This window comes from Balaenoptera physalus (assembly GCF_965194825.1).
Source record: "Balaenoptera physalus genome assembly, chromosome: 1".
Classification (NCBI taxonomy): domain Eukaryota; kingdom Metazoa; phylum Chordata; class Mammalia; order Artiodactyla; family Balaenopteridae; genus Balaenoptera; species Balaenoptera physalus.
Genome location: NC_138882.1, coordinates 184,689,510 through 184,707,190, shown reverse-complemented (window position 1 = coordinate 184,707,190; position 17,681 = coordinate 184,689,510). Strand labels below are relative to the sequence as shown.

The 17,681-nt window shown below is 48.1% G+C and overlaps 1 protein-coding gene across 3 annotated transcripts in view; it reads left to right on the top strand.

The window, feature by feature from the left end:
* The window catches only part of TMEM51 (transmembrane protein 51), a 51,749-nt gene extending 40,923 nt beyond the window's left edge, over positions 1–10,826 (top strand). For 2 of the 3 annotated variants that reach the window (XM_082417455.1, XM_082417457.1), the window contains exons 2-4: positions 2,963–3,037; positions 7,029–7,575; positions 9,687–10,826. In XM_082417455.1, the coding sequence (XP_082273581.1) occupies positions 7,238–7,575; positions 9,687–10,092 (744 nt within the window). In that variant the 5' untranslated portion in view covers positions 2,963–3,037; positions 7,029–7,237 and the 3' untranslated portion in view covers positions 10,093–10,826. The remainder of the gene's footprint in view (positions 1–2,962; positions 3,038–7,028; positions 7,576–9,686) is intronic. The other variant, XM_082417456.1, reaches the window with a different exon arrangement.
* The last annotated feature ends 6,855 nt before the right edge of the window (positions 10,827–17,681 follow it).

Below are 17,681 nucleotides of genomic sequence, written 5' to 3'. Positions count from 1 at the left end.
GGCCTTGCAGGGGCTGGTGTGGTGCAAGGGAAAGGAGGTGGGCTTCCAAGTCAGCTACATTTGATTGTGAAACTTGAATCTGCAGCTTACAGCTGTGTGACCCAGGGCAAATTACTTAACCTCTCGGAGACTCAGATATAGTGGGGCTAATCATCTTTGAAGGGCGTCTGTGAGGATTGGATGCCTTTAGAAAGGGTGCCTGATTCCTTCTTGAACTGTTCCTATTATTATCGTTACACTGCCTCGCAGTTTACTCCATATCCTTTCTTTTTCTTTTTCCCATCAGCGCTCTCCGGCTCAGGCAGCCCTCCTCTCTCCTCTACCTTTAGGACTCATTTGCACAGTGCTTTTCGTTTTTTCCTGAGTGCACAGTCTACAAGAACCTGTTCTAAAAGAATAGGAACCCGACACCCTTTCACCTTGGCTCTTGGGGAGGTAGCCTGAAACTCCCAGGCGGGACAGGGGCAGCGGCAGCGGTGGCTCAGAGCCTTTCCTCCCGCTCCCACCCCTTCCCTGTGGCATGGGACTGGAACTTGGTGACAAAAGTGCTTGTGGGCTGAAACCTGGCCAAAGGGCCCCACTGAATTCTTCCTTTGTGATGGGAATGTAGCACAGCCTGGTTCCTGCGAATGGAGCTAGGGATCCCTTTCCCAATTATGCAGCTTGGCAGGAAGAGTTTGGGGCTCGGGGAGAATGGTCAAGGAGCCTCTTTGTCACGGGGGCCGGTTGTGCTGCCAGACACCTCCGACTGCCGAGATCTCCTCCCCCTAAAGCTGGCCGGGCTGGAAGCTTCTGGAACTCTGCCTTCCGGGGCCACAGGGCAGAGTTCAAAGGCCACGTGAGGGTCTAGATCAGAGCCCAGGTTTCTAAACCGTGTTCCAGAGAATTGCTGGGATTCAGCGAGAAGCGGGGCAAGGGAAGGCTTGCCCATCAACACTTGGAACCCTGTGCTGTTTCAGCCAGAGCAGTGCGGTTTTCTATCGTTTGATTTTATTTTAATCACTGTCTTCATATTGTCTCTATGTCTATATAGAGAGACTCTAATCCAAGTGTGGACTGGTGACAATGACCACCGCCAACACCCCACCCCCAGCTCAGCCTGGTGAGCACTCAGATGTCAGAGCTGGGACTACTGTCCCCAGGGCACAGCCCCTCCCCTGCCCCCAGGGGAGTCCCTGGCTCTGGCTCTACTTGGTACGGGAATAAAGACAGCAGCTGCCCAGGTTGGAGGAACAAAGCTCTGGGTGCTTACCTACGTGCTGGGAAGACCAGGGACCAGCTGAAACCTCAAACCCCACCAGGGAATATTGATAAGGGTCACCATCTCCGGTCAGAATGGAAGTCACATTTAACCTGGGTGCCTTTCCCATGCTGCTGGCAAATCATTTGCATACAGACACAAGATTTGGGTATCCTGAAAATTAGCTCTATCTAATCCTCTCCTCCTCGGTGCCAACCTTGGACTAGGCATTTCCCCTAATTGATATGGGACATCAGTTAAACTTTTTAACTTGCTAGATAGTCATTCATTCATTCTACAAATAGTTATTAAGCACCTGGTATGGTCTTGGCACACTATGCTGGGTGCTGGGCATACAGAGGTGAACAAGGCAGACGAGAACTTACTTTCAGGGAGTTTACACTCCAGTGGGGGAGACAAGGAAGCAACAGGAAAGCAAAACAAGACGATCATAGCCTGAGTTAATGTCATCCATCCATGAGAAGGAATGTCATAGGGACCGAAGCATGGGGCTTGAGAGTAGCTGGGTGAGGGAGGGGACATTATTTATAGTGTGGTCGAGGAAATCCTTGCTGAGGACGTGGCATTTGAGCTGAGAGACAGAAGTAGTAAAGAAGTGGACAAACAAAAGAGACAGGTGGAAGAGTTTCGGGTATCAGGAACAGTAAGTGCAAAGGCCCTGGGGCAGGATATGCTTAGTGTGACTAGAAACAGACAGGAAGCCACAGAGTGTTGGTGAGCCAAGAGATAAGATATGAGAGAGGCAGGAGCCCAGCCTAGTTTGGTGGGATTTGAAGGCCACAGCAGAGGAGTTCAGATTTTATGCTAAGAGTTATAGAAAGACATTGACGGACTTTCAGAATCTCCTATTGCAAAATACTCCAGCCAGTCAAAAGAGTATATATAAGATATATGTGACGTTTAAGAAATAATTTAATAAACATCCTTGTACCCTTCACTATTCCTCCCCAACACCATTTCTCACCCCTCCAGGGAGATAACTGTTATCCTAAATTTTAGTTTATAATTTTGCCTTTCTTCCTAATAATTACAAAGATAAAGCAATACATTGCCTGGTTTTGAACTTCATATAAATATTATAGAATCACGCTGTGTGTGTTCTTCTGCAATTTGCTTTCCTGTTCAACCTCACATGTGTCAGAATGGACCACGCTGGTGCATGTAGCTGCAGTTTATTCATTTTCTCAGCTGCGTAGTACTCTGCTGGCCTATAACTGCATAGTCAGCTGCCGTCGTGGTTTATCCTTTCTCCTGGGACATGACGTTATTCGATTTTCTAATGTTGAATCAACTCTACCTTCTTGGGATAAACCTTTTTTAAAAATGTTGGATTCCATTAGCTGATATTTTGTTTAGGATTTTTGTTTCTGTGCTAGCAGATCAAATTGACCTGTCATTTTCCTCTCCTGCCTTGTCGCTTTTGGGGTCAAGATTACAGATTCCTCATAAAATGACCTGGGGAGTGCTTCTCCTCCTTTTACTCTCAGGAGAACTTGTGTAAGATGGAGAAAACCATGGAAGGATTTTGTCAGTGTAGCCGCCATATCGTCATCCTTCTGCAGCCCCACTCTTGGTACAGAATCTTGAATTTTTTTTGCATGTACCTTCCCTTCAAAAAGCAAACACGAGCCTCCCCCAGGAGTACCTCAAATTGACATGCTCACAGCTTACTTAGAAAGCTGCATTTCTGGTTTTTTACAGGTGGATCCTTAACTCAAGATTTTAGCATGAAGAGTTGTTGTCAGGCGTGCCTGAAGGCTCCCTAGGTAACAACAGGTAGGTGCCTCTCGTAACTGGTTCACCGTTTTCTTGAAAACCCAGATACAGGATCACTCACTTATCCCTTAGGGCTGCCTTGAACCTGAGCCATGATGGATCCAACTCCTGGGTCCAGAGGTGAGTCCGGCTGAGCTGGGACCCCAGGCTGTTCACCAAGACTCCTCTGTTTTAGGGACATCTTGGAAACTATGTGGTCCAAATTCTCTAAGCACAAAATTAGCTTCTTTCCATTATTTTTGGAAGGGAAAGAACACCATGCTAAATATAACGTGGGTCAACAAGCCAGAAACAAGATAAATAGCTGCCAGCTGCACCTCGGGGAACTGTGTCTCCACACCCGCAGTGAACCGTCGAGATCCTGGTCTCCAGAGGGAGGGTGGAAACGACCAACAGTTTTAAGCTACCATTGGACGCATAACCCTGCCATGAACCCCCGCCAAAAACACCTTTATTTCATTTTCTTATTTGAAAAGCAACACATTTCTGTGTTTTCCAATTCTTATCCTCCCAGAAAGAAAAAGAAAATAAAAATCATTCTAATCCCAGCACACAGAGAAAATAACTGTAAACATCATGGTTTGTATAATTTGAGTGTTTTGAAATTTAATATAATACATTCATTGGTGTCTCTCAACCTTTTCTTCCCCGACTATCGTTCCTTCCCCGAGGAGTCTTTTTAGACCTTCTTTTTTGTAATGCTCCCCCAACCCCGCCCCATGAAATTTTAATGCCGCCGACATGCTGGGTATCTGGAGGACCACAAACTATTGTAACAGGTAAGATTATTTTGCACCATCCCCAAGAGCCAATTGTTTCCCCCTTGTGGGTGATCTCACCCCATTGAGAATGCAGGGCTTTAAATAATATTAAATAACAAACCTTTCTGTAAGAATTTACTGTGTGCTGGTCACATACTATTCTAGGTACTTTAGGTCCACTTAACCTTTTCATTTATCATAACTCCCCTATGAGGTGCGTCCTAGAGAGCTTTTATCTCCATTCTTACAGTTGTGGAAACTGAGGCACAGAGAGGTTAAGTAACTTGTCCAAGGTCACTCAGGTCCAGGCAGCCTCGTTCCAAAGCTCACACTTAACTATCAAACTATGTTGCCTTGTGACAACACATTCTGATTGTAGGAAATTCAAAATACAGACATAGAGTAAAAGTTACACTTCCCAAGCCCCCTCCATCCCCAGAAGCAATCTTTGGCACAAGTTTGGAATGTGCCCCTTTTCTGGGATTTTACATATGTGTTTGCATACATGAAAATATATTGTATCTTTTTTATTTTAACATAAGTAGGATCGTTCAGCCCTTTCCCCTGTATATTCCTATCTACAGACCCATGTATGGAGTTTTATTAAAATTAGAATCACACTGAACATACTCTTGTTTGACTTTAAAATGTATCATTAGCTGCTTTGAGACCATAATTGAATAAGTGCATGTACCATATTTTATTTAACCATATCCAGATTATTGGCTGTTTAAGTAGTTTCTAGTTTCTCGCTACTATAATGCTATGGTGAATATCCTTGCCCTGTGCATAACTCTTAGAAGTGGGAATTAAATGGAGCCTAAGGGTATAAACATTTTTGAAACTTTTGATCCACGAATGCCAAAACTTGCCATCCAGAAAAATTGTATGAAATTGCCCATCCCGACACCCTCACCCACACTGAGTATTAGTACCTGTTTTCAGTCATTGACAACTTAACAGGCCAAAAATGTGTTAATTCTGACATGTTCATCTCTGCCCGTGTCTCTCATCGGGGACCTGTTTTACTCACGTGACAGCATAAGGCAAAGCTTGAATTGAGAATTAATGAGAAGAGGAGGCAGGGGGAGATAACACGGCCCCTGGTTTAATAAACAGGCTGTCAGCCTCCTGGGTACGAAGCCTGCCTGTCCGGCCCTGAGCAGGTGCTCAGGAAATGGTTTCTTCATCTCTCCTGCTTCCAGCACGAGGCTCGGGCTGCACCTCTCCACCACGGAGCCCTCCAAGTCTGGCCTTGTCTCCAATACATTTGGCAGGACCGGTGCATTCCTAGGGCTGCCAAACCCCTCCTCCTTCCCTTCGCTGGCTGTGAGTGATGTGAGAAACACACAGCCTTGTGTATACCGTAGACTGTTCCCAGCTGGTCTCGCTGCAAATGTCTCCAGCAGGAATGGACAGTTGCTTAACAAGATCTGGGCAAGGAAATCCCAGGATGAAGGGCAGAGGCACCTACCAAGGCCAGAGCTGCCCCTCTCACCATCTGCGGCCCCAACCAGCCCTGGGGGAAAATCAGTAAGGATGGAGCCAGCGCTCCCTGTTCAGTGCTCTGTATGCATACATGTGCAGGGTCATATACCAGCATGCATGCATGGGTGTGCGTGTATGTACACACATGTGCCCAATGCATTCAGGGGCAGATGCAGATACTATTATGTGAAGTGGGGCTTCTCTCACAGAGACTTTTCCATATGCCCTCCAGCCTAACTTAAGACACCCAGCTGCCTAGTGCCACAGTTCCTGCACTTTCTTCCCACTTTGTTGTTCCCTGTAGACTGTTTTCCTGCTGGCCTGGAAGCCCCCCTAATCCTTAACTTGGTCACCAGTGTTTCTCCAGCACCTAACACTGCTTAGCAGACGCACAAGAAATATTTGTTGAGTGGAAAAAAAAAAAAAAAAGAGAGAGAGAAGGAACTGACTTCAAGCCGATAGAGGATGTTATCCCAATTATTTTTAGAGTATTTTTGAACAAAGTGGCCAGTTTCAGATGGAGCCCAGTGCTTGATGAGAAAATATCTCGGCAGCATCAGCTTTCACGTGGCCTGGTTAGCCGTCTTTTCGCAAGGAGCGGAAAGAATGCAGAATGGCAAACAGGATCTTGCCCATCAAAACAGCTGTAAAGTTTTACTGTTCTGCAAAAGTTGCTTAGGCAGGAATAACGTATTTGAGGAGTAATTAGCCAGGAGCCTTGCTCTCTGGTCCCCCCGCCCCCTGAAAGTGTTCTACACTCAACTCTTCAAGTCACTGGCTTATCTGGCTCCCTCTCCCAGCCAGCAAATGGTTACGGACTCCCAGGACGGCTGACCGCTGCCTTTAGCACAAGGTCTCTGAGCTGCTTCACGGGACAGGGTTTCTCATCCAGCTGGGGCACAGCAGCTAAGATGAAAGATGTGCAGGCTTCTGCCCCTTTAAGAAAAGCAAAACTCCGTGTGGCTGAAAAGAAGCGTGTCTTGCAGGACAGCTTCATCTGGCCTCTGTTCATTTCCTTCGTTTGATTCAGCAGACGTTTTTGGGGGGCCCTGCTATGTCCCAGGAGCAGAGTGAAGAAGATGTGGTCACGGAAAGAGAGAGACTTGCCACGGTAGTTGCTGGCGGCTTGCGGGACACACGGAAGGGCAGCTGAGCCCCGGCGATCAGAGAAGGGCAGAAACGCTGGAGGGGGTTTGCGAAGGAGGGCGAGGAGCGCCATGAGTGGGAGAGGCAGGGCCAGGCTGAGCCGGCCATGAGCGTGATTCTGAGGAGCCTGGATTTTGTGCTGCAGGAAACAGGGAGCCATTGAGGGTGGTGAGGGTCCGCGGTCGGCTGTCGGACCGGGTCATATCACTGACCGATGCCGGTCAGCCAGGCGATTCGGTCACAACTATTGATCGTGGCTCAGGCATGCCACCATTCACTCTCGTCGCCATGCCCGGGAAGACGTGAGATTTTATTGCACTTCATTAAATCCCACAAAATGTTTGAACGCCCTGCAGCTCTGACCTTTCCGGCCTCCTGCAGGGAAAGGTCTCGCTTTTCCTTTTCGGGTGGGGGTAGGCGGATCACAGAAGGAACAGGAGCACGTAGGACCTCTGGAATGCATCAGAGGCCAGCCCAGCAAGGGCCTGTGACTCAGTCCCGCTTCTCCCCACCTTCAGGAGCACAGCCGCTGCGTTCGCCAGAGCACTTGGGATCAGAACTGATTTTCCTCTCTCCTCTCTCCGCTTTCCTTCCAGACCTCCCAGCCGCAGCTGTCCGCACGGGATGCCTCACCTTTGCTTGAAACCATCCCTTGAGAGTCTGGCTGCTGTTTTTTTTAGCGTGGCGCTAGGGATTTAGTGCAAGGCGTTTACGGGGTTTTTGTGGCTGCTGCTGCTGCCGCTGTTTTTTTTTTATTTATTTATTTTCTTTCTTTGAACCCGGGCCTCGCCCCGCTCGCGCTGGCATGATGGCGCAGTCCAAGGCCAACGGCTCGCACTACGCGCTGACTGCCATTGGCCTGGGGATGCTGGTCCTCGGGGTCATCATGGCCATGTGGAACCTGGTCCCCGGGTTCAGCGCCACCGAAAAGCCAAACGCTCAGGGGAACAAGACGGAGACAGGGAGCGGCATTCTCAAGAGCAAGACCTTCTCCGTGGCGTATGTGCTGGTCGGGGCCGGGGTGGTGCTGCTTCTCCTGTCCATCTGCCTGAGTGTCCGTGACAAGAGGAAGCAGCGGCGCGGTGAGGAGCTGGCACACATCCAGCACCCGGGGGTCGAGCCTCACGCCCACGAGGAAGACAGGTGAGGCCTGGCCAGCCGCCCCGGGCGGGAGATGACGTGCACACCCACACGCGCGGGGGCTCAACAACGACGAGAGCGTTTTAGTCTAGGAGGCTTTCTCCCATTCACGCTTCTTGCAAAACAGTTTATCATTTTCCAGATAACTCTGTCCTTCGATCCCAAAGTTTCCCAGATAATGTGGCTTGAATGGATTACAGGTGTGTCGAGATTTTGACACCTCCAGGGGATCTGCATGGCTCCCGGGGCGGCCAGAGCCTGCGCACTTGGAAGCTTGTCCATTTACCCCAGTGTCCTGTGTGTTTATGCTTTTAAGTTGAAAAGGTTGGGAAGTAGTGTTCTCTTTGACCCAAAATGCCACGAACACATTTAAAAGATAAGTGGTAAATTGGGGAACCTATGGTAAAGGTTGATATCCCTAGTATAAAAAGAGCCCTTACAAATGAATATGAAAGAGGAACACATCAGTAGGAAAATGGACAAAGGACACAAGCATTTCATAGATATTTACACTGTAGATGTTCAACCTCATTAGCCAGGAAATGCAAACAACCAAAATAAGGCATCATAATTCCTTGGCTTTCATTTTGGCCCAGATGGACTGCCCCCGGGGTTGGAGATTTGTAGGGAAGTAGGTCGCTGATCAGAGTGTTGATTGACATAACCTTACTGAAGGGGCGTTCACAGAAAGAAGCCATATTAAAGATGTGTGCACCTATCAGTTCTCTTCCTAAGAGCTTAACTTTGGGAGACAGTCACACAAGTGCAAAGGGTTTTGTGCTCATATGTTTATCAGAGCATTGCTGAGAATAGCAAAGACAGGTAGGTGACAACCTAAATATCCATCAGTCGAGCTAAAGTATGACATGCCCATTCAGTGGAGTTCTACACAGCCATCACTGATCTATATTTGCTAACGTGTGTTCGTATCCACCACATTGAGAAAAAGAGGTTCTATATAACACAGCATGTTAGAAAAGGTTTTCATCACATCAAATGTTGCGGCTCTGGGATTAGAGAAAGATCTGGAAAGGTATACGACAGAATGTTAACAGTGATTGTCTCTGGGTGGAACAATTTCGGATGTTTTTATCTTCTTCATTAGATTTTTCTGTGTCGTTTGAATTTTCAGTAAGAATGTCTTATCTTTAAAGTGGGACAGGAGTTGTTTTTATTTTGGAAAAATTAAACCGATTTTCTGAGAGTAAAAGATAATCAGGCATATTCTAGAAAACTTGGGAAATAGAGAAAAGAACAAAGAAGGAAATCAGTCACCCATCATTACCCACCCTGGCTATGAGCTCACAGGTTCATTCCTAAAGGAGATGAGAGGAAAGCCCAGGCAAACAATGAGGTTTCTGATGTTGGCCATTATCCCCTATACAGGTTCAAGTGTAGGGTGCTGGAAAATGGCTATTGGCATTACTCCCTATAAATGTGTAAAAACTGCCCTGACCTTTTGGTTTTCTCTTTCAACAGTCAAATGAGAGTAAGGCTGAGGACCTGACCTATCCTTTGAGTCTAATGGTGAACGTGGAAGACAAAATCACAGAATAATTTGAGATACATGTAAATTTTACATTCCAGATATTCCTTCTCTACCCAGGGACAACATTTTGCTTCAAATTTGCAGCTGTTTCATGCATGTTTATGTTGTCTTTGGTCAAAGGATGCCCAGCTGGGCATCGGAATAGCCCACCCAGCATGCTATTAAGTGTGAGGCTAAAAGGCAAGGGTGGTTAACTCCCAGATGATATGGTGTAGTAGTTGAGAGTGTGGCATTCATTTCCTGCCCTGCCACTTCTTAAAGGTATGACCAAGTCACTTAACCTCAATGTATCCATTTCCCCATCTGTAAAATGGGTATACTAATAGAACCTAACCCATAGTGTCATTAGGAAGGTGACATTGGTTCATATGTACTTGGGACAGTGCCTGGCTCATAGCCAACAGTTGAAGTGTTAGCTCTTATTACTTCTTGGACACATTTGTTGTTCACAAGGCTGGCCTACGTGGTCCCAGTGGCAACACGGGATCTGGAGTCCATCTATTTGTGATTTTAAATGACTTGGGCGCAGGCTAACACTCCCGTGTCTGTGCTTGGTGTGTTGCAGCCAAGAGGAGGAGGAGGCCTCCTCAAGGTACTACGTCCCCAGCTACGAGGAAGTGATGAGCACAAACTACTCGGAAGCGAGGGAACCGGACCAGAACCCCAGGATGAGCATCTCTCTCCCCTCCTACGAGTCCTTGACGGGGCTGGATGAGACAAGCCCCACCACAACCAGGGCTGACGTGGAGACCAGCCCGGGGAACCCCCCCGACAGGCAGAACTCCAAGTTGGCCAAACGCCTGAAGCCGCTGAAAGTTCGAAGGATAAAATCCGAAAAGCTGCACCTCAAAGACTTTAGGATCAACCTGCCAGACAAAAATATGCCTCCTCCGTCCATCGAGCCTCTGACTCCCCCGCCACAGTATGATGAGGTCCAAGAGAAGGCCCCCGACTCCCGGCCCCCGGACTGACGACCCCTCCCGGGCGTGTTCCCTCCTGTCACTCAACCTCCACGCCAACAGATCCCGAATGAAGCCACTCAGCCACGGTTGAGAAGCGGAGGGGCCAGGTGTGTACTTAGCAGTTTGGACGGGGCCGGGGGGTGAGGGGGTTCTGGGATTCAGGAGCGACTCTGCAGCCCCCAGGACCTCACATGGTAGGTGCATCGGAAAGAGCTGCTGCTTCGGATCTCGTGATGCTGTGACCCCATCAAGGGATGGCGGCCGCATCTTCCCCCTTGTCCTTCCGCGACTCTGAATCGCCAGTGACGACACTCCTCGTTCCAATTAGGAAAGGATACCTAGCAACTGGTTTAGATTGTGGTTTTGTTTAGCTTCCACTAGGACTGTTTTGTTTCCAAAAGAAAACAAGTTATACCTTCGCTTTTTCCCTGGTATCCTGAACTGTGGGTAGGAAAGATGACCCGCTTTATAGAAAGGACACGGGCCCGTTTTGTGAATTAAGCCGAATGAGAGGCTGGATGATTACCCTGGGGTGAGACCCAGGTGGGGTTCTCAGAGCCCCTGATGCCGTCAGTTCTTCTGAGGGCCCAAAGCCTGAGGATGCATAAGATCCTAGTTTTAATTGGTAGACTTTACTAGTCTCTCCTGTGTAATGGCAGAAAAAGGAAAGCCGTCTGGGATGCTCTGTTCCTTCTAAAATGCCTTGCAACTGAGCTTTTTGTAATAAAATATTTTATATGTCACACATTTGGTGCTGAATTACTTTAGCAGTTCTTCCAATACTGACTTGCTTAGGGAGAAATCTCACTGATGAGAATAATACTAGCTAATATATCCTGAACACTTAGTATATGCCAGGCGCTGTGCTAAGCACCTCACATATTTATCCCATTTTCAACTGTACCCAAGCCAGGTATTACTTCCTGTGGGTTAGTTCACGAACAATCAGGTTAATGAAAGGGCCCTATGTCACACCGCTGGAAATGACAGAGCCGGGATTTGAACCTAGGCCTCCAGGGCCTGAGTTCTTAAACACTCTAGTGTGCCACTCAGTGGAAAGGGCTTTTTCAGACTTTGAATGAGGACCTGTGCTTCCCAAGAGCTGAGACTGTCCCCGTCAACCCACATGCCCAACAGAAGGTTCTGGGTATTTAGACAGCAGCTAAACATCCTGTGACAGCTCTTCTCCTAGGAACTGGCCCAGATGGGCTGTATGATCATGCAGAGTGAGCGTGTCCTCGTGGAGAGGGCAGAGTGCCCACCTGCGGAGCCCAGGAGAGAAGTTCAACAAACGAGAACATGCAGGGGATGGCAGACTGCTGAGGCTGGGCTGAATGAGAGGACCAGGGACATCTGGGGTCACAGTCTTGACTGTGGAGTGGGAGTCTGGGAAGACAAATCTGAGTCCAAAGTTCCCTTCCTGGGACTTCCCTGGTGGTCCAGTGGTTAAGACCCTGCGCTTCCAATGCCGGGGGGGCTCGGGTTCCGTCCCTGGTTGGGGAAGTTCCACATGCCATGCGGCGCAGCCCAGGAAAAAAAAAAAAAAAGTTCCCTTCCTGGTCCTGGCAAGCATGGAGCGGGCTGCTGGGGGTCTGTGTAGCTAGGACGGTGGTTAGAAGAGCACATTCTCAGGCCCTGATGTTTCCTAAAAGCTCCTGTGGGAGAGAAGGAGCGGCAATTAGGAAGTCAAGCACCTTATATCAGAATTGGCAACCGTGCCTAGATTCCAACCTTTCATTTCCTTATGTAAATCCATCTATAAAAAGGGAGCTGCAATACCGGAGCACCAGGTATCTGATCGGTGGCCTGGGATACCCGGAGGCCTGGTCTGGTCCCAGCCCACCCCTGAGCCAGCCTATGCCTCTCCATGTATCTCTGGGCTGGACTTACTATTCATTTGCTCCTTTTTTTAATAAATTTTTTTAAATTTATTTTATTTACTTTTTTATTTTTGACTGCGTTGGGTCTTCGTTGCTGCACACGGACTTTCTCTAGCTGCGGCGAGCGGGGGCTACTCTTCGTTGCAGTGCACAGGCTTCTCATTGCAGTGGCTCCTCTTGCTGAGGAGCACGGGCTCTAGGTGCGTGGGCTTCAGTAGTTGTGGCACGTGGGCTCAGTAGTTGTGGCACACGGGCTTGGTTGCTCCACGGCACGTGGGATCTTCCCAGACCAGGGCTTGAACCAGTGTCCCCTGCATTGGCAGGCGGATTCTTAACCACTGCGCCACCAGGGAAGCCCCTCATTTACTCTTAATGCTTCCCTCTGATGCGAGGACAAACAGGAGGAAAAAAGAAAGGGCAATAGCAAGGTTCCAAATGAGCTGAGAAATGACCTTCTAAAAGGGCTCTTGATCTGGCCTCTGGTAGATGTCTGTCGGGGTGTCTGCCCAGCCTAGACCTTCCTCAGGAGAGAAAGAAGTTTAGGGCTTGCAGTGGGCTGACTGGTGGCCCCAAAGATCTCAGGCTCTAATCCCTGGGACCTGAGAATGTTACCTTTACAAAGTAAAGTTTTGCGGATATGAGTAAGGATTTTGAGTTGAGACTATCCTGGCCCTAAATGCCATCTGTAAGTGTACTTATAAGTACACTTATAAGTGAGAGACAGGAGGAGATTATATACATAGAAGAGGCGGAGGCAGTGACCACAGGGGCAGGACCAGAGTGATGCACCTACAAGTCAAGGGATGCCAGCAGCTTCTGTGGTTAGTCTTTTGAACTCCTTGGCTTTTCAGCTCCTAGGCTGTAACATTTGACTCAGCAAATGCCCCAAGGAGAAAAGCTGCACCAAACGTCAAGCTTGCGTCTGTGTTTCCCTTCTCTCCAGAACTTGGCTCACATGTCTTGGTGTCTCTCTAACATTCAGATGCCAGCGAACAGATGTCTTCTTACTTTATCCAGGTTTTCTAAAATTTCTTTAGACTTCACCTGATCTTATGTTATTATTGAACTATCATCTCAGTTACCCCTAGGAAGAAAATTTACAATTTTTAGAGAAAAGGGAACCCTGTTACACTGTTGGTAGGAATGTAAACTGGCGCAGCCACTGTGGAAAACAGTATGGAGGGTTCACAAAAAACTAAAAATAGAACTACCGTATGACCTCGCAACTCCACTCCTGGGTATAAATGCGAAAAAAACAAAAACACGTGTTTTCAAACACATGTATTTGAAAAGATACATGCACCCCAATGTTCGGAGGATCATTATTTACAATTACCAAGATATGGAAGCAACCTAAGTGTCATCAAGAGATGAACGGATAAAGAAGATGTGGCACATATAACCAATGGCATACTACTCAGCCTTAAAAAAGAACGAAATTTTGCCATTTGCAGCAACATGGATGGACTTGGAGGGCATTGTGGTAAGTGAAATAAGTCAAACAAAAACAAATACTGTAGGATATCACCTATATATGGAATCTAAAAAAATACAACAAACTACCGAATATAACAAAAAAGAAGGAGAGTCACAGATATAGAGAACAAACTAATGGTTGCCAGCGCGGAGGGGGAGGAGGGGACAATACAGGGGTGGGGAAGTGAGAGATATAAACTACTGGGTCTACAATAGGCTCGAGGATGTATTGTACAACACAGGGAATATAGCCAATATTTTGTAATAACTGTAAATGTAAAGTAACCTTTAAAAAGTATATGAACATTTTTTTAAAAAGAAATCATATTGAAAATTGGAAACAATTTAAATGTCCATCAACAGGAAAATGCACATATAAATTATTGTATTTCCCTACATGGGAATCCTACATAGCGAGGAAAAAAAAAAAAAGGGGGGGGATGCCAGCAGCCACCAGAGCTGGAAGAGGCAAGGGATGGACTCCTCCTTAGGGTATCCAAGGGAGTTTGGTCCTTCTGAAAAAAACCTTGATTGCAGCCCAGCTGATGCTGATTTGCGGCTTCCGGCCCCCAGACCCATGAAAGAATAGTTTTGTTGTTTTAGGTCACTAACCTTGTGGGAATTCATTACTATGTTTAGCAAACCAACACGGCGCTCAATCTTCAACTCATTAGAGACCAGCCCCCACTTTGATCGGAACACTTCTGGACTCTTCCTATAAGGCAGGAGTGCCGTGGAAATTGCACGAAGGACCTTAGTTGTTTCGTATGTGTGGAAACAATCAAGTAGAAAATTATTCACGCTGTTCAGAGAATAGCTCATGGATGTTTAGTACGTAAAATACGGAGCACGGATGCACCTCCGTCTAAAAGGAAGGCAGGGAGAATGTGAGCTGGGAATGGTAGCAATAGGCTGGAGCCCTGAATAGTGCCTAGGAAGACAAGGAAGTTATCTGCAAGAGTAAATTAAAACCAAAGCAGGAGGTCACTTTCACCTCAAAATTCCCCAAGGCACACTCATCCTGCTTGCTCACTGGTTCAGACTTATCAGAGCTCTCTATCTTTTGACTACAAAAAAAGCTAAAAAGGTAAAAACCAGAAGAAAGACCCTGGCCCTTCCTTTCCTCTCCACCGTGTTTTTGTTCTTAGGGTAAATATAAGAAAGGCAGAGACAGGGGAGAAAAATCAAAAGCCACCCACCTGTTCTTGAGCCCTAACTGGCCCCAGGGCTATGAAAGAGCAAAGAAAATTCCCTCCCAGCACTCCCACCCCACCCAAAAGGAGGAATCTCAGCAGCCATGTTGGTGTCATGTGACCTCCGCCCTCTCAAGCCACAGCTGATAGGTATGTGTTCACCTGACCCAGGAGAACAAATCAGAACCTGGGCTGGGCTAGGCTCACCTCTCCCAGGTCCTGGGTTGGGCAATGTGGTATCAGGGATCAGGGGCCCACAGGTGAGTGAAGCAGGGGACGTTCCTCAGCACAGAGGGCAGCTGACTGCTGAAAGAGGCAGACATGAAGACGAGACCTCAGACGTAGCTGTCTCCTGATGACTTTCTGGTCTTTGGTCCTGATCCCTTGGAAAGCCCAGCTGTACTTCTGCCCCTGGGTTCCACAAGAGATGCTGTGTCCTCCCAATAAATTCCCCGGATCCTAAATTTAGCCCATGTCCTTGAAGGCGGGCCCTGCCTTTGCATATTGTCATAGGCGGCGCTGGGCCCACAGTGGATACTCCACCTGGTCTTAGTTTTGATTTTCACTTTTCTCAGAGCAGTTACAGTACTGAAAATGGGAGCCACAAGCAGATGATTGAGGTAAAAGACCGTACTTGGAGCTCAGCTGTGACTGCAGTGCAGAGCGCGGCCTGGTGGGGGGGTGTGTGCAGCTACGTCAGCTGCCTCCACCCACAGATAAGTATTGAGCTCCACAGATATGCGCCAGGGTACTGTTCTGGGTTCTGGGGATAAAGCAGGAAGCCCTGCTCTCCGTGGGAAGGGTCCTTGCTTGGACAGTGTTTCCCAAAGTGGGTCCCATGGCCTCGGGTGACAATGACCATGGTCATTTTGGACTGGCTACTTGCACTGGATATAATAAACTTGAAAGCCACCAGGGAGCCACGTGCACAGAGAAAGCTGGTCTGCAAGAGGAGACTCATGAAGCAGAGGTTCACGGAGAGAACAGTCCTTCATAGAAAGAGAGAGTTCTGGGTTCTCCTTAGCCTGGCCTCACTCACTGTCCTATAGGATGCCCCAGGCTACTTTCAATAAAGCCCTATCTTATATTTAAACGAGTTGCAGTGGGTTTCTGTTGCTTGATGCCAAATGTCCTGAGACGCCTTGGTTCTGGATGAACACGTGTGAGATGGGAAAGCTAAAATAAACCCGCAATGCTGGACCAAAACTGAAAATGGGACACAGCTTTATCCCTGGAAATGGATGGATCAATCAAACCACAGGCCACAAAGGGCAGTACACGAAGAGCCCTTCTGAGGATTCATGGTCTCATTTGTTGCCTTAAGGGCCCTGACCAGGCCCATTTAGCTCCTAGGACAAATTGTGCTGAGTATTTAAGTGTGGCAGTACAAAAGGACAGCCCCTGTTCTGTCTGCAAGCGCAGAGGGCGAGAGATGGGCTTTCGATTGGGGAGGACTTTGTTTTAATCCAAGCACTGCTGCTTCCTAGAAGGATGATCGTGGGCAAATAATTTGATCCCTCTGAGCCTTGCTCTCTACACCAGCAAAATGGAGTTTCCTAATTTTGAGCACCTGAGGAAACCACAAGCAAAGCGCCAAAGCTACACCTGACACAGAGTGGAGGCGGGGGAGTGGGGGTGGGGTTGCCACGTGGTGGCCGTGACTAGACCACAGTCTCCTGATGGAGAACTTGAAGATTCAAGCACTTCTCCAAGTGTGAGCCTCACACGCATTTCTGAAAATGTGTTTTGGAGAAAATTCACCAGGCGCCACCAATAGTTTGCAAGGAATCTTCACATAAAGCCATCTCCAGGAAAACGGCAGCAGGACCACGTAGGTAAGACCAGTTGAGGCAGCCCTGGGGTCAGCCTTGCACAAGGCTTGGTTCCTCAAGGCACGTGATGGCAACTCTCATGGCGTCCGTTTTGTTTGTTTTCAGTCTAACGCCGAGTTGTCTGTGTATTCAGGACTACGTGGCTGGTACTAGGAACCACGGCCATCAGGATTTTAGCCACCCTCTTCCTGGGGAGTCCCCAGGCACATTTCCCTGGATTTTAATAGGAAAACATCCCTGATTAGCTACATTTGGGAATCTCCAAGTTAAACAAAATCTGTTCATTCAACACATTTTTATTGAGCCCCTACTATGTGCCACATGCTAGGGATAATCTGCAAACAAATGGATCAAGTCCCTGCTGACACAGAGGGCACATCTTGGGTGGAGGGGGGGGGACATAAAATAAACCAATAAATAAAAATATGATGCAATGTCAGAAAATGAGAAGTGCTGTGAAGAAAAATGAGGCAGGGTAAAGGATAGATGAGAAGGGATCACAGATCTGGGTGATCAGGAAAAGTCTCCGAGGGAAATAACATTGCAGAAAAGTGGCGAGTGAGCCACGTGGATGTCTGGGTGCAGAGAATTCCAGAAAATCTCTCAAATGCTTGTGTGCATTATGAATCTCCAAACAGATGCTGTATGACGTAGCATTTCCCAAACCCATTTGGCCACAGAAACTCTTTTTCCTCACAGAGCATCTTCCAGGGTCAGCTTTCACAGAACACCCTGCAGGGAATGGTGATGGAGCCAAATCTGATATTCTGCAGGGGGAGAAGCGGGCCCAGAGCAGACAAGCGTTGTCCAAAGTCCTACAGCTCATTGAAGAAGTTGTGCATCAGCTTTCTCGCTGTGTGGCATTCAGATCGCAGATCACCAGTGAGGGCAAGCTACTAAGATGGCCCAGCACCTGACAGCGGTGGCGGTGGGCAGCGGGGTCGAACCAAGTTCATGGGTCTAGGATGAGCCAGGCACAGGCGCCTGGAACCTCCAGCTCAGACCTCCCTGTGTCCACTCCCCGGCAGGGAAGCGTGTGCCTCTGATGGGAAGCCTGCACCCCCTCATGACAGCCTCACGGCAGAGGGGTGGATGCTTTGCAAATTTCTTGCCACCTGTGTGGGTGGTGGTTCGCGAGGCACCGTCAGACCATTCAGAAGCACCTTTCACGCTGAGCCGACAGGAGAAAGCCACTCCCCGGTTTCTCTGTAGCAATG